Genomic DNA, 15,290 nt, shown 5'->3' with positions numbered 1-15,290 from the left:
AAGAAGGTACACCCGGTGAAAACCCCAAGACACTATTTTTTTGTCTTAAAGCTGCTGCAGACAAGTGGCTGAAACCGGGGGAAAGCAGTAAAGAGGCGATAATGGACCGGATATATCTGGAATAATATTTGGAGGCTTTACCGTATAACACGCAAAGATGGTTGAGGCAACACACCCATCTCAACACGAAACAGGTGGTGGAGATGGCTACTTCCTTCTCTCGAGCCCAGCCTCGAACACTTTTATGGGAAGCAGAAAAACACAGCCGCCCCGGACAGGGGAGACAGGAAAAACGGAGCAATAATAAGCCCAGTACAGACCACCTGAAGACTCGGCCCCACCGACCTGAGGTTGCCTTTCCCCGGGGTCCCCAATGCTTTGACTGTGGCGACTGGGGCCACATTGCTCGGCTTTGTCCTTCAAAAAAAACCTCAGAGGAAACTATGGACGTGGGATGCATATTGAATTCCATCCTATATACTGCAGAGTTAGGTCGCCCCTTTCATGTAAGTGTACTGGTAAATGGACGTTGGGTTAAGGCCTTGTTAGACTCTGGGTGTAGGCAGTCAGTAATCCAGGGGGCACTGGTTGAGACATTGCAGCTGATACCGGACAGCCTTGTACATATAAGATGCGTCCACGGAGACATCAAACCTTACCCTGTAGCAGAAATGGTTCTTACCCCAGAGGGTGGTTCGGCTTCGGTTAGAAGGGTGGGAGTGATGGGAGACCTTCCAGAAGACCTGATAATAGGAACCGACAATACGAAATTCCTTAGCGTGTTTCTAAACCCTGTGCACAGATATAGAGAAGGAGCACAACAGGTTAGTCCTGCTTATGTCCCTCAGACAGCCCTCCTCACTCCCGAATCATGGCTCCTAGATTAGAACTTTAGGTTTTCACAAACTAATGATCCCACCCTGCAAAATGCATGGAAAGCAGCCCAGGAAGAGAACAACCGCATTCCCCCAACCTATCCTCTGTTTTTCTCTAAAGACGGGTTGTTGTATAGAAAGGGAAAACAAGAAGATACAGACCAACTGGTGGTACCTAGGGCTTTTAGAGAGCAGATAATGTTTTTTTCCCACTCCCATCTTACCGCAGGACACACGGGTACAGAGAAAAACACCCAGAGCGTATTGAGATACTTTTACCTGCCGGGGGTTTATGGAGACATAAAAAGACACTGCCAGGAATGCGCCATATGCCAGAAAAGGAACCCCTGTCGACCTCCTCCGGTACCCCTACAACCGTTACCTGTCATAGGAATCCCATTTGAGAGGGAGGGAATGGACCCGATAGGTCTTCTGCCAAAAACCTGCAAGGGGCATCAATATGCCCTAGTGATTGTAGACTACTCCACCAGGTATCCCGAGGCTTTCCCACTGAGGGCCCCCACCACCAAAAACATCTCTGAAAAACTCATTGAGCTTTTCTCTAGAGTAGTGTTTCCCAGGGAGATGTTAACAGACCAAGGCACCCCCTTTGTTTCTCGCCTCATGAAAAGTATGTAAGACCCTAAACGTTAAACATCTCAAGACATCTGTATACCATCTTCAAACTGATGTTCTTGTGGAGAGGTATAATGGGAACCTAAAGTTGACTCTAAAGAAAATGCTGAATACTGAAGGAAAGGAATGGGATCAGCTCCTGCCCCTCGCCCTGTTCATCATAAGAAGTCAGGTCCAGAGCAACCTTGGGTGTTCTTCCTTCGAAATGTTGTATGGGAGGCAACATAGGACGCTCTTGGAGATGACAAGGGAGGCCTGGGAAAAAAGGGAGGCAGATGAGGCCAGGGGCTTCTTGGAGTACACACAGAGCCTGAAATCACGGATAGGAAAACTGAGGTACCTCGCCTACGTCAATCTGTTAAACAAGAAAAGTAAGCAGAAATATAACTATGATAAGGGAAAGAAATGGAGACATCTAGACGTAGATGATTGGGTGTTAGAGTTGTTACCCTTTTCGGCCAGTAAGCTAAAAGCAGAATGGTTGGGTCCCTACAAGGTAGTCGGTAAGGTCGGAAAAACCTCCTATCGCGTCCAGGTGAAACCATCTCTGATACAAACCTACCATATTAACCAAATAAAAAAATGGCTGGGTCCCCCACCTAAACCTGCTAACCTCACCTTGGTAACCTCGGACGGTCACCCAAGCACACTCCACCAGTTAGTGATAAACGAATCACTCTCGCTCCCACAAAAACAAGCCCTGTCCAGGGTTTGAGATGAGTTCTCCCCAATATTTTCAAACCCCCCAGGGAAAACGTCACAGGTGGAACATGCAATTGAGACATTACCCGGAAAAAAAAAATCAGAAAACAACCGTACCGAATCCCGGCCGCGATCCGAGAAGAGGTAAAAAAGCATGCTGGAGATGGGAGTCATTCGCCTATCCCATAGTGAATGGTCCTCCCCAATTGTCCTGATACCAAAGCCAGATGGCTCTATAAGGTTTTGTATAGACTTTAGAGCACTTAATGCTATTTCCAAATTTGATTTGTACCCAATGCCCAGGATAGACAAATTGATAGAAAAGTTGGGAGATGCACAATACATCACCACGATAGATCCACTGTACAAAGATCTTTTATCCCTACAACGGGCAGGCCTCCATATAAACGCTAGGAAGTCAAGGGTTGGATTTCAAAAGGTGTGGTATCTAGGCTATCTGTTGGGGAATGGGGTGATAGCCCCACAGTAAGAGAAAGTAAAGGCCATCCTAGAAACCCCCTTTCCTTCCACGACAAAGGAAGCAAGGGAGTTCTTGGGATTATTGGGGTATTATAGGAGGTTCATTCCCCAATATTCCGAGATCGCAGGACCTCTCATGGATCTCCTCCGAAAGGAGGTAAAACCAAAAGACTTGCTGAATCCTTCTGCCTACGTGACTACGGCCTTCCTACAATTGAAGAAGGCCATCACTACCAGCACGGTCCTGTCCTCACAAGACTTTTCCAAGCCTTTTATTCTTCATACGAACGCCTCAGGCTGTGGGTTAGGGGCCGTCTTGTCTCAGCTTTCACCTGAGGGCAGGGAACATCCCATCCTGTTTATCAGTAGAAAACGGTTTCCTCGGGAGCAACGGTACCCAACCATAGAGAAAGAATGTCTCGCAGTAAAATGGGCTGTGGAGAAACTATGGTATTATTTGGAGGGGAACAGATTTACCCTGTTTACTGATCATGCGACTCTCCAATGGATGAGCAGGAATAAGGGACACAACCCCAGAGTACTCAGGTGGTTCCTCTCTGTACAACCTTTTTCTTTTGAAGTGAGACACCGGAGGGGTGCCGAGAATGGGAGTGCGGATTTCCTGTCCCGGATATTTCCTCTCCCTGACCGGGAGAATCTTAGTGGGGGTGGAGGAGGGTGTGGTGTCACGAGTCTCCCGTGTTCCCCGTACCCAGGGGGGGAACTGATGCGAGACAAGAAATGTGGAATACACCTCCCGGATCCGGTCCTCTGCTCTCTTCTCAGCAGGAGGAACAGCCGGACTGGACTTGGCGTAGGGAACTCGTTACCACAGAGGAAGCAGATGGCGCCCACCGCGGTCCCTTTAACTAGGACTCGTAGTTTGCAAGCCCCGCCACCGTATGCAGCATCACAGCGCCGGAAGCAGTAACTACAAAGGATGGTATCGAGGCAGGAGGTGGGTGGTGAGATCCCGGAAGACGAGACGAGGAAGATTACGCTGGCCGAGAAGCGTGGAGAAAAACTTACCCACAATTAACCATCTGAGTGTGAAATCTCCTTACCGCTACCTCTGCGGAAAGACAGATTAAACCTTTGAATGTGGTCAAGTCACGTCCATACTTTGAAGAATAGTTGACTCCGTCAGTTTCCTTTGCAGACAAAGGGGGAATTGACCAAATATTTTTTCACTGGCTTGAAACCACAGCTTGTGGCATGGTGCGAGGTGATGGATAGACCATAATGGCAACGGGAGATAGCTAGGCTGTCCAGTTTTTAGGTTTAAACCTATAATAACTGATAAAACCCCACTGAAAGAGAAACAGCCCTCACCAGTGAAAACATATAAACACTGAAAAAACACCTTCACAACCACAAACTAAATGCCATTCAAAGAAAGGAAAAAGAGAGTGAAAGAGTCATTTCTTTCTTCCTAAAAGGGCCAATACAATGTATCTTTACAAGCTAGCAGTAAGAACGTCTGGGCTAACATTATTCTGCTTGAAATTTGTTGTTTAAGGATGCCACTAAAATATTGTTGTTTCTTCTTTTTTTCAGTTTTGTGGTCTTTGGTCTAAAGATGCAGGGTTTAGAAGCATGCTTTAGGTTTTGAGTAATTATTTTATAAACTGTAGAGAATCAGGAAATATCAAAATCATATTTGATATTTTGGCTGCGTTTGATTCTTTCACCGATAGGTAAAATGGCTGGTTTCATAAGAATCTTTCCTAATATGTGTCATTACAAGTACCCACAGAGAATGGGTAAAAACCCTTAATACGTCAGCCCCCAGTTTCTATTGAGTCAGTATTGATTGTAGGCGAATTGCCAACACCTCAGGCTTTAAACATTCAATGCAAGGTATATGTGTAAAGAGCGTTATCACCAAGCATCTGGAAAGCGGTTAAAACATGACATCAGACTTTTGGAAAACATGGACCGCAGAGTCACTTGGAATGTGGTGCAAGAAAGGTTCTTTCCAAGTTACACAAAGATTGGAGTGATATTGTTTGTATTTGCAGTGATTCAGCTATGTATATGAAAAAGTTGTGTGATGACCTGTCAAAATTGATACCTAAGCTGAAGTGCTTCCCTATAAGAGATCCTTGCCACTTGTTAGATGGTATGCTGAAAGCATCTTTACAATCTTCAGAGTTTATGAGGAATACTATTGACTTTTTAGTCCATTCTGGTGCACTGTTTTCTTATGAACAGGAACTAAAATGCAATTATTTACCATTTTGTGCTTTGTGGGGCATCAAAGAAAGAGTCATCCCAACTGTGTCCCTTAGCTGATGGTTCTCAATCCAAGGGGTTATGAATGCTATATTATCCATGTGGCAACCGTTTACAGATTTTGTTTGCTGAATGATAAGCCAAAGGCAAGAAATGTGAGGATCTTTTGTCACATATTGATAGTGATGTAATAAAAGTACACTCTACTGCATTCTTAGGTTTTTACAGGAAAGCATAACTGCTGTAGTGGACATAATAAAAAGACTAGAGCCTGACACCACCCTTGTCTGCCAAGTGTTCAGCATAATTGGTGTAGATGGGAAACATCTCATTGAGAGTGGGCTGGGTGACACCTTTAGTGACTTTGGCACTGCAGCAAGTTCTATGTTGTAGTGCCTGCCACTTGGCAAGCAAATATCTCTGAGGGCATAAGCGCCCGTGTCAGTGCAAATGTTGCAGAACCTGCCCTGAGAATCGTAATCTTTAAGTGAACCAGTATTGGCATGGAAAGCTGTGTCAGTGGCCAGTTACAAAATTGTGTACTGGCTGCTTTGGCGTTGTCCATCTCAAGTGCCAATGTTGAGAGGGCCTTTTCACAGAAGTTTACATGGGAAAGAGCGAGGGCACATGACCAAAGACTCACTGAAGAAATATTATATGGTGTACTACAATAAGTTTAATTTGAAAAAATCTATTTGGACCTCATATACACTATACTTACACTGTCCATACCATGCGCTATCAGTGCAGAAAGCAAGCAACAATAAAAGCAAAAAGTTCCATAAACACCGGAAAAACACTTTCTGTAGTTTTTAAAGGCGTGAAAATGTGTACCCACTGATAACCACTGTTTTTTAAGGTATTGAAATCACTTGAAAACACTGAAAAACCCCCACCAGAATTGACCAATAATAGAAACTGAAAACAGGAAAGCCTAGAGATAGCCTACTAGCAATTTCAGATGAAACAAAGGTTATTTGCCTTATTTTTGGCTTCACTCGCCAAAAACCAACTTATGGGAGAAGCATGCTGTTAAAGAATTACTGACTAAACTATAGTTTCTTTATAAAACGTCCATGGAATAAATCTCACAGAAAGAACAGATAACTGTCCAGTGAAGGATCTATATACCATTCACCGAGTGGAATATTTCATGCTGAGCAACAAAGGAGACATGAACATGTCTTGATCCCTATATCAGGATTCTAAAACATACTCAGACTATCAAATAACTGGTTTTGGCATATCTAAGCAAGGGATGTCCTAACTGGGAAGCTGCTGCGGCGGTGCCTGAATTTCTTTCAAATAATTACAGCACAAGGTAAGTAGATCATTACTGGATCGGTTTAAAAAACTGTTTGTCACAGGAGGCCTATCCCATGTCTATTCGAAAAGCTAACCTGGTGCATTTGTTCTAGCTTAAAACAAGTACCTGATCTCTTAAAATACACAACAAAAGGATATTGTTATAGATTGCAAGCTAGCCCAGTGAGGTTAGGTGCTTATTGTGGACATCTGTTGGTAAATGCAGCTCACAAATTTCAATCATTGAACACATGACTTGGGCCTTCGTGATTTTGAGGTCCAGACATTTAGTTTCATTGATATGAGACATTGTAACAGCTGTTATTTATGGTACGTCTAAAAGGCAGACTAGTCAGTAACTCTTCGTGTGGAACTTTGTGATTGATACTCTGTCGTCCCGCAGATAACTCACTCAAAATGTCTCAAGATTTAATGTCTATGCACCTAATGTGGATGATAAACTATTCTTCCGGAGAGAGCAAGAAGTGATCCTGCTATATGTGGGTGTGCCCCTGTTATGGACGAGAGACTTTAATAGCATATTGGATTGTACTCTAGGTAGAAACCCCCCACGACCTAAGCCCAAACAGGGGATGGCCAGGGCATTAATGGATGGGATGACTAACTTAGACTGCATTGTTGCCAGAAGAGCACTTAATCCCGGACAGAAGGAATACATGTATCATTTTGTGGTACATGGTACAGGCTACTCATAACTCGGGAACTGGGGGATCAGTTGCCTCCAGTGGAACACGTGAATAGATTCCTATCAGATCATGCCTCTCTGCTGGCCACACATGCTTGCTGTGAGCACACCACCATAATTCACACGTGGCGTCTGCTGTGAGAGGCCCTGCAAGATGTGTTTTTTCAGGATGACGTAGGTCATAGAGGGGTATACTGCCACCTCTTGGGGTACGGCGACAACCCAGGTAGTCGAATGGGATGCCCTTAAGGTAGTGTTTGGGGGAGAGGAGGGGGGAGTTCTTCAGCAAAGTATATGGGATCAAATCACACCTACAGAAGCAGCTCCAGGACAAAGAAACAGAATTTGTCCACTTGCAGAGATATGAGGGCGGAGCGGTTGAACAGGGACACCTTGGCACTAAAAACAGACCATGGGGGCACCTGGGCGGTGCTAGATAGATTTACAAAGAGGGATTACCGGCAGTGGTTGCATTTTGACAGGCATAAGCCAGGCCGACTTCTCGTCTGGTTGCTTACGAGAGAGACCCTTCCCCACCCCCATGATCTTGATACTTGCTGGAGACAATGAAATGATGGTCTCTACTCAGACAGCGATAAATGATTACAGGAACTCTTATTTAGCAGAGACCTACAAATGCCCGACGATGGCCTCACTGCGTTAGAGGCAGATATGACAGTCGAGGAACTTAGAACAGTGATACGTGACCTGCCATAGCACAAGGCCACTGGGGTGGATGGGCTTCCACCGGAGCTCCACAGAGCTTTTGCTGACCCACTGTAGGTGCGCCTACTGGAAGTATTTCAAGAGACCTGTGGGGTGGGCCAACTCCTGCAGTTTATGAGAGAGGCGTTTATAATTATGTTGCGCAAGCCTGACAGAGACCCCTTATTACCAGGATCTTATTGCCCATTATCCATGATAAACATGGTAGTCAAAGTGTTAGCAAAAATATAAGCCAAAAGAACTAAGCCCATATTAGGGGCTATGGTGCATGAGGACCAATGTGGGTTTATACTGAATCGAATTACCATGATCGATTCAGATATCTGACGGTTAACACACGTCCATATGCTCCAAGAGTAGGAATCTGAGAGCATGCTAGTGACCTTAGATATAGAAAAGGTGTTAGATACGCTGTATTGGGGGTATGTGATGGATGTTCTTTGGGGGATGGGGTTTGGGAATAAGTTCTTGCAGTGGGTTGCTGTGTTATATATGCACCCTACTGCACAAGGGTGCACGGGGGTATGTTTCGAGTAGCTGGGAGATTGAGAGGGGGACCAGACAAGGGGACCCACTCTCCCTCCTCTTGTTCGTCCTGGCGGTGGAGCCACTGGCCATTCACCTACAGGGGGCATTGGCAGAGCGGGGCATGAAGGTGGGGGAACACTACGCATGTGCTGGCCTTATATGCAAATGATATGCTTCTTTGCTTGACGCAATCACAGCGTTCCATCCGGCAGCTGTTTGCAGAGCTATAGATATTTGGGTGGCTTCAGGATCACGTTACCCGTGGTAAATCCTTATTGTTTCAGTTAGCCCGGCTGTCCACTGTCCCGGGGGAGGAGCTGCAGCAGGTGTGCATTCGGTGGGAGAAGGAAGAATAAGTTCTGCTATCTGGACATCCATGTGGCGCACACACCCAAACTGCAGCTAGCTTATAATGTACATAGAGTGGTGGATGGACTCCACGCCTCAGTAAGCTTTTGGAATATGCTGCCCTTGTCCACTACTGGTGGAGTAGTGGTGGGAAAAATTATGTTTCTTCCATGGTGCCTCTATGTACTGCAGAACTCCCTATGTCCAATAACTTCCACTATATTTAAAACACTGTACAGCCTACTGGTGTCGCGGGCTTGGGCGGGGAAGAGGAGCAGGATGGGTCTGGAGGTACTCGAGCTGGAACCCGGAGAAAGGGGGGCTGTGCCTTCCGGACCTGAAGTTGTATTATATGGCAACTCGGCCCCAACATGCGGTGCGTTGGTGTTCAGAGAATAATTGGGAGAAAAGACTGTTGGTGGGGAGAATTTACCAATCTGCCTCTTGGCATGAGTGCACCAACAGCCCGCATGCCCTTACATTATGCAGCAAGTGGTTAGGATGTGGGAATCGGTGGTGAGGCGGATTTTGAGGGTACAGCCCTTTGCCAGGGACCTTCTTTTGGAATGGTTTCAGACGTTTATGCTTATCGGTTGTGTCATATCCCAGCAGAGGTTGACAGAGGGAGAGTGCACCTCATCAGGAGATCTATTACTGGGAGATATTTGTATAACCTTCCAGGATGCCAATGAGTCTTTTCGTGTAGGCGCGTGCAGGTTTTGCAATTTGTTAAATTAACCTTGAGGATTAGGGAAATATGGACTCGGTTCGCTGTGATTTCAACGACTTCACAGACGCTGACAGTAATACTTGAGGGGGGATTCTAAGTGAGGACTACCTCCAGGCTCTATAAAGCATTAAAACAAGATAGGGCGTAGCTAGTTATGAAAGCGCAATGTGGTTGGGAGGTGGAATTACTAGAGACACTGTGAGACAGTGAATGGGGAGGAGCATGCACCCAGGTGAGGGATGTGTCCACTAACACCCGGTTTAAACTGGCGCATTTTAGGTCCTTCATCATACATACATTAAGCCTGTGAGGTTACATCGTATATACCCCGAACGACCACATGAGTGCCCCAGACAGCAGCGGCTCATCTGCTATGGCGGAGAAGCCCCCTCCCCTCCTTCCAGCAGCCCAAGGAAAATAAAACAATAATACACTGGTTTATTATCGTTTTATTTTGTGTACCGGAGTCTTGGGGGATGGGCCAGGGGGATAACAGGCACCAACAGGAGTGGTATGCACTGTTATCAGTGCACATGACAGTTTGGCCGGCCATCTCAGGCCGACCAACCCGTCATGCGCACTTTGCATGTACTGCACGCAGGCTGCACTACAGCCTGCGTGGAGAACATGCCCAGGCCCCCATTCCCTTGCTGAGCACCGAACCACGGCGCTCAGACCAATCACAACACTGCATTGCAGCAACGCAATAGGCTCAGGGGAGCCTGGGTGCTTCCTGCTTCTGGCTGGAGCACAGTGTGGATAGGAGGGACGACGAGAAGAGATGCAGCGGCAAGGAGGCAAGTTTAATTTTCTTTTTTTGTTTTTTACTAACACCCTGCCACCCTTCCCCCCCCCCTCACCGTGCCAGCCGCCACTGGGGAACAAGAAGGGTTGAAGAGTATCGGAGCGTGATCACCCCACATGATTGTGATCTTTTGATTGATGAGATTGTATTTATAATGGACTTTACTCCGGTAGTGTTCACAGGTTGGAAGAGGTGGGGGTTTGGCCCTGTATGTTGTATGTACAAATACATCACACAACAACAAAAAATTCCTGAGATGAATGACTGGATTTCTAAAATTTTTCTACTTTGCTTATAGTGCACCAGGTGGATTCAGAGTTCCTATAAGAGGAGAGCTGCACAGGTGTTCCCACTGGAAGTAAGGCACACACTACTAGAACTGACGCAGAGTGACACTTAAAACATTCAAGATTGTGATTGTGAAGTCCGAGGATACTCTGGGGATTTGAGTGCAGATTTAAAATAGTGTCTTCTAGTAGTACGGATATCTCATGAGGAAGGAGGGTGGGGGGGACATAGGATTAGGCGAAGAACTTCAAGTGTCATAGATGTGGGTCATTAAGTTATATAGAATAAATTATGTTTAGGTTATATAACTTTCATATAGATTGATGAAATTTGAAAATAATAATCTGTAACATTAATTTAAAGTCAAAACATCTGAATTAAGCACACACTCCCAAAACTAAATTCCAGTCATTCTTCAGAAACTTGTGCATTCATCTCTGGCGAACTTTCAAACACACATTACCAAGTCCATATGTTTGCTTTTCTTTTTCTTTGCTTTGTCTGGTCTGGTAGACTGAGTGGCTGACCTTAGCAAAATTCTGTTAGCATCCAATCCAGTCTGAAGCTGAAAATAAATATAAAAATGCAGATTAAATAATAATTTTCAAATTGATTCAAACAGAACATAACATTCCAACATATTGTCAGGATGGTATATCATTTGTCAGGCGAGTAGATTACATTTGATGACCCAAACTAAATTAGTGTTAGTTCAGAGACTCCTTTCTAGCCTTTTGACTAAGTTCACACTATAGAAATGCAACATGCATACATATACAGATCGGAAATGAGTTGTGGAGACTCAGTCCTGATGATTTATTTTGCCTAACCAATAGAGAAATAGCTTAACCTCACTTATATATAATCCAGTGAGTTCGTTGACTAATGCCTTAAACAAAAGACTGAAAAAAGAACAAATAGGAAACTGAATGCATGATCACAAATATACATGGAAAAACCATTATCAAAATGGATACTAATATAATAGTAGTACCTGCAGCCATGCACGGAATGCACTTGCTGTGTGGCTCAGACTGATATTTTCTTGTATCAAATAGCTAAGCTACCTTTTACATTACTGAACAATAAAACTATTTCATAAACTGAATGTTAGTTTCTCTTAGTGAACCAGGGATTGGAGGGGTGGTGTGGGGGGTTTGAATGGAAGAAGAGCCTATGCAGTTGAAGTACAGAGTTAAAAGAGACATATTTTATTGTTACAGTTCTTGGTTAAGGATTTGGTTACTGTATGGGTATGTTCATTCCATACATATATGAGTAAACAGTGCAACAGTCTGAGTGTCATCCATTAAACGTTTTCAGAGAACTATTCCAGATAGGGAGAGGTGTTGAGGGCCTGCTGAGGAGAATCAGTCACAAAAAATAGAGATTTTGATATATTTTGAAACTACTTAATATTATATAGATTAGATTCCACTGTTTTGGGTCAAGCAACTCAAGGTTTGCATGTTCAAATCTGTGGATTTCCAAAAGAACTAGCACCATTTATGCTTCTTTATATGGCACAGAATTGGAATGTGGCAGAATAAGCCAACCAACTTCACGATAAGAGCAACCTGGATACTTTTGTGTGAATTGTAAGGAGACCAGACAGAATCTTTCCTTTGCTGACCATTAGTCACATCTCACATTATGTTAAGTCATACTCTGTTGCTCAGACATTTCTTCTGGTTAAAAAGCAAGCTCAATTACCAACCAGAGAAATCATTTTGTACCATTTTTACACAGACATCTCTCTTAAGTAGCCACCCACCATCTTCCTCCACTCTGAAGAATGGCCCACACTCTAATGTATTAACATCAACCATAGTTTTTACAAGTAAATATCTTCTCAGCCGCATTTTATATGTTTTCAATACTAAGGTTTGTGAGGCGCAATACTCAAGTGAAAGTCAGCCGAAACTACAGCCCTGACAGCTAACTTCTAATTCAAATTATTATAGTCAGATATTAAAAGACCTTAACAAACGTTATTAACGTTATACAAATGCTATGACAAACAAATACAACTTAACAATTCCTAACTTCAAATGACTAACCTAATAGAATTTACTTAAAAATATTCCAAGACACAGAGGGTTTCAAAGGAACAATGTTAATCTGGAAAATTAAGATAACCCCCTAAATCCTATACATTCTCAAGTGCACGTGATGCCAGTCTTATGAAAGCAAACCCAGTGAGAAGTAACAGTAAACAAGCTCTGGCAAAGTCAAAAGGTCTGGCTTTAATATGTAATATGCTAACACATACAGAGAAACAAAAGGGCACTTGTGCTTGCACATGTTTCCATGAGAAAGCCTATAAAAGCTACACCTCTTGGCCGTAACGATGACTGGCAGTAATGAACAAGTTACTTACCATCAGTAACTCCTTATCTGGTAGAGACTATCTAGCTGCAGATCCCTTTTCTTTTGTAAGCAGTACCCGTGCGTGTCAGTAGGCGGCGTTGTTAGACTCCGCGTGGCATCATCGGCTTCGGCCGTGCTGGAGGTGACGTGCGCAAGTGCGCTGACGTCAGTTTCTTTTCACGAATTTCCACGCCAGGCGCGCAGAGAAAGAAGAACACCGACCACTGGTGAGGAAGACTAGGGCTCTGAAGGGGAACAGTCTTGACGCTAAACATCTCCTCGCAGAGCGGGGAGGACGGGTGGGTCAGTAATGAATCTGTGGCTAGACAGAGTCTCTACCAGATAAAGGTTACTGAAGATAATTTACTTTTTATCTGATGGAGACTTCTAGGCGCAGATTTCTTACCTTAGAATAGACCCCCAAGCAATACCTCCCCAGAGGTGAGTCTGCAGAACAAATACACACTAGAAAGTCCTGCAGGACTAAATAGGCAAATTGCCTATGCCAACGGACCGGATTATCTAAGCAGGAGACGCTTGGTGAACATGTGCAGAAAAAGCCCATGTTGCTGCCTGGCAGATGTCCATGCCCAGAACTCCGTGTGTTAATGCAGTGGTCGCAGAATTAGCTCTGGTGGAATGAGAGTGAAAACCCTCAGGGAGTTGCCACTTTGCCAGTGCATAGCATATTTTAATGCAGAGGATGATCCATTGAGAGATGGTCTGTTTCTCCACAGCCTTCCTCTTCTTCGCTCAGACATACCCCACAAAGAGTTGTTTGCCCACGCTGAACTCTTTTGTGCGGTTAAGGTAGAATGACAACGCTCTTTTTCAGTCCAGTCGATGGAGTCGCTTCTCTTTCTTAGAAGGATGAGGCAGAGCACATATGTTAGGCAGGGTGATGGACTGGCCTATATGAAAGGGAGAACCAACCTGTCTGGAAAGATGGTTAGGTATGGAGGCTTAGATACCAAAGCATGAACTCACTGACTCTCCAGGAAGATATTATCGCCACTAGAAAGGCTGTCTTGATGGTAAGAAGACTGAGAGGACATTTACGTAGCGGCTCAAAGAATGCGCACATCAGAAATCTAAGTACGACATTGAGGTCCCACTGAGGCATGCATAATAAAGGGTAACGGTGGAAACAGATTGGAGTACTTTCAAACACCTATTTACAACAGCGGACTTGTACAGGGATGGTTGATCTGGCAACCGTCGAAAGGCTGAGATGGCAGAAAGATAGCCCTTTAAGGTTCCCAAAACAGAGTCCGGCAGAATAAACAGACCTGAGAAAGGGAGCAGATGGAGGGTCAACTTGCTTTTCAGCACACCATGCCACAAACTTGCCCATTAGCTGGCGTATACCATGGTGGGGGAGGAGTGATGTCTGGTTTGCAAGATGACACCGCAGACTCGAGGTGGAAGGTCAAAAGCTGTCGACTGTCGCCGCACAACTGCCACGCATGAAGGCGGAGCTTTGACAGCTTCGGGTGGAGAACCCATGTGTGTTATTGATATCCACGTTATTGCATTTTAGGCTATACCTACATAGAGTGGGGGCAGGCAGCAGTTTGCTTAGTATGCCCTCCCCCAGGTACGACCTATATTATTTTTCATTGAGTGTTATTCGAGTTATTTTGACTCAACATGACTATGTGTCCCACTTTAGCATGGAGTTTTACATTGACCATATTCCTCTTTATATCCACACTATGTGATGGATATACTTTATGATTCTAGCTTAACTATAGGTCCTTGTACGGTTCATTGCATAGGTATTGTGTTTTTGTTCTTCCAATTTCCTTTACCCAGACGCTCATTATTATTTTTATCTAGGTTTCTCTACCAACTCACACCTCATTGCGGTGTGTTCTATATATTTTTTCGGACTGGTCATCACACACCCCTATACCGACTCAAGTATTTTCTTGGTGAGTGTTCAATTCTATTGTATTTGTATTTAATTTGGGGCGCTTAGTGGACTTGGCATTTATGCCTGCTTTAGTATAACACCTATTCACATTCCATTGTTATAGCTAATTTTACTACGTTTTTTACTAGAATTCATTGCGTATTATTTTCCATAAGACCACGGAGTTGGTCATTTGATCTGATGCCTTACTTGGAATAACGTACTGGATTGGTGGACCATTCGATCACAATTTGAGGTGGGCTAAGCAACACACAGCAGTTGTTAATATGTTAATATGATTGTCTATTTGTTGTTTAACTAACACACGCGTCTTAGCCGTTATCAATGGGCTTTTTTCTTTTGGGACTCTGCTTCACACAATTAGAGAAGCTCTCTTTATCTTTATTTACTGGATCATATTTTTATTTTGACACATTGATTATATACTATCATCAATAGATGACTCAGTCTTCCATCTCTCTAAATGTTCTTCAATTTGTTTCTTATTGCTTACTTGTATATATTCCTTGTCAACAGCCTTGAAAAAGTCATTGTACCCCTAAAGTACAGACGAAACACGTGTTGGCTGCCTTGGATATTGGACGACTGTCTGAATACTGGGTCCTCAATTAATAAAGAGG

The 15,290-nt window shown here is 44.2% G+C and overlaps 1 protein-coding gene across 2 annotated transcripts in view; it reads right to left on the bottom strand.

Annotated features, from left to right (window-relative positions):
- Nucleotides 1-15,290, bottom strand: part of CEP57 (centrosomal protein 57) — a 466,839-nt gene that overhangs the window by 68,433 nt on the left and 383,116 nt on the right. For both annotated transcript variants that reach the window (XM_085621423.1, XM_085621421.1), the window contains exon 7: nt 10,828-10,929. In XM_085621423.1, coding sequence (XP_085477549.1) covers nt 10,828-10,929 — 102 coding nt within the window. The remainder of the gene's footprint in view (nt 1-10,827; nt 10,930-15,290) is intronic.

Source organism: Triturus cristatus, chromosome 8 (assembly GCF_964204655.1).
Source record: "Triturus cristatus chromosome 8, aTriCri1.1, whole genome shotgun sequence".
NCBI classification, from domain to species: domain Eukaryota; kingdom Metazoa; phylum Chordata; class Amphibia; order Caudata; family Salamandridae; genus Triturus; species Triturus cristatus.
Note: the sequence above shows the minus strand (reverse complement) of the source record. Positions and strands in the feature narration are given on the sequence as shown.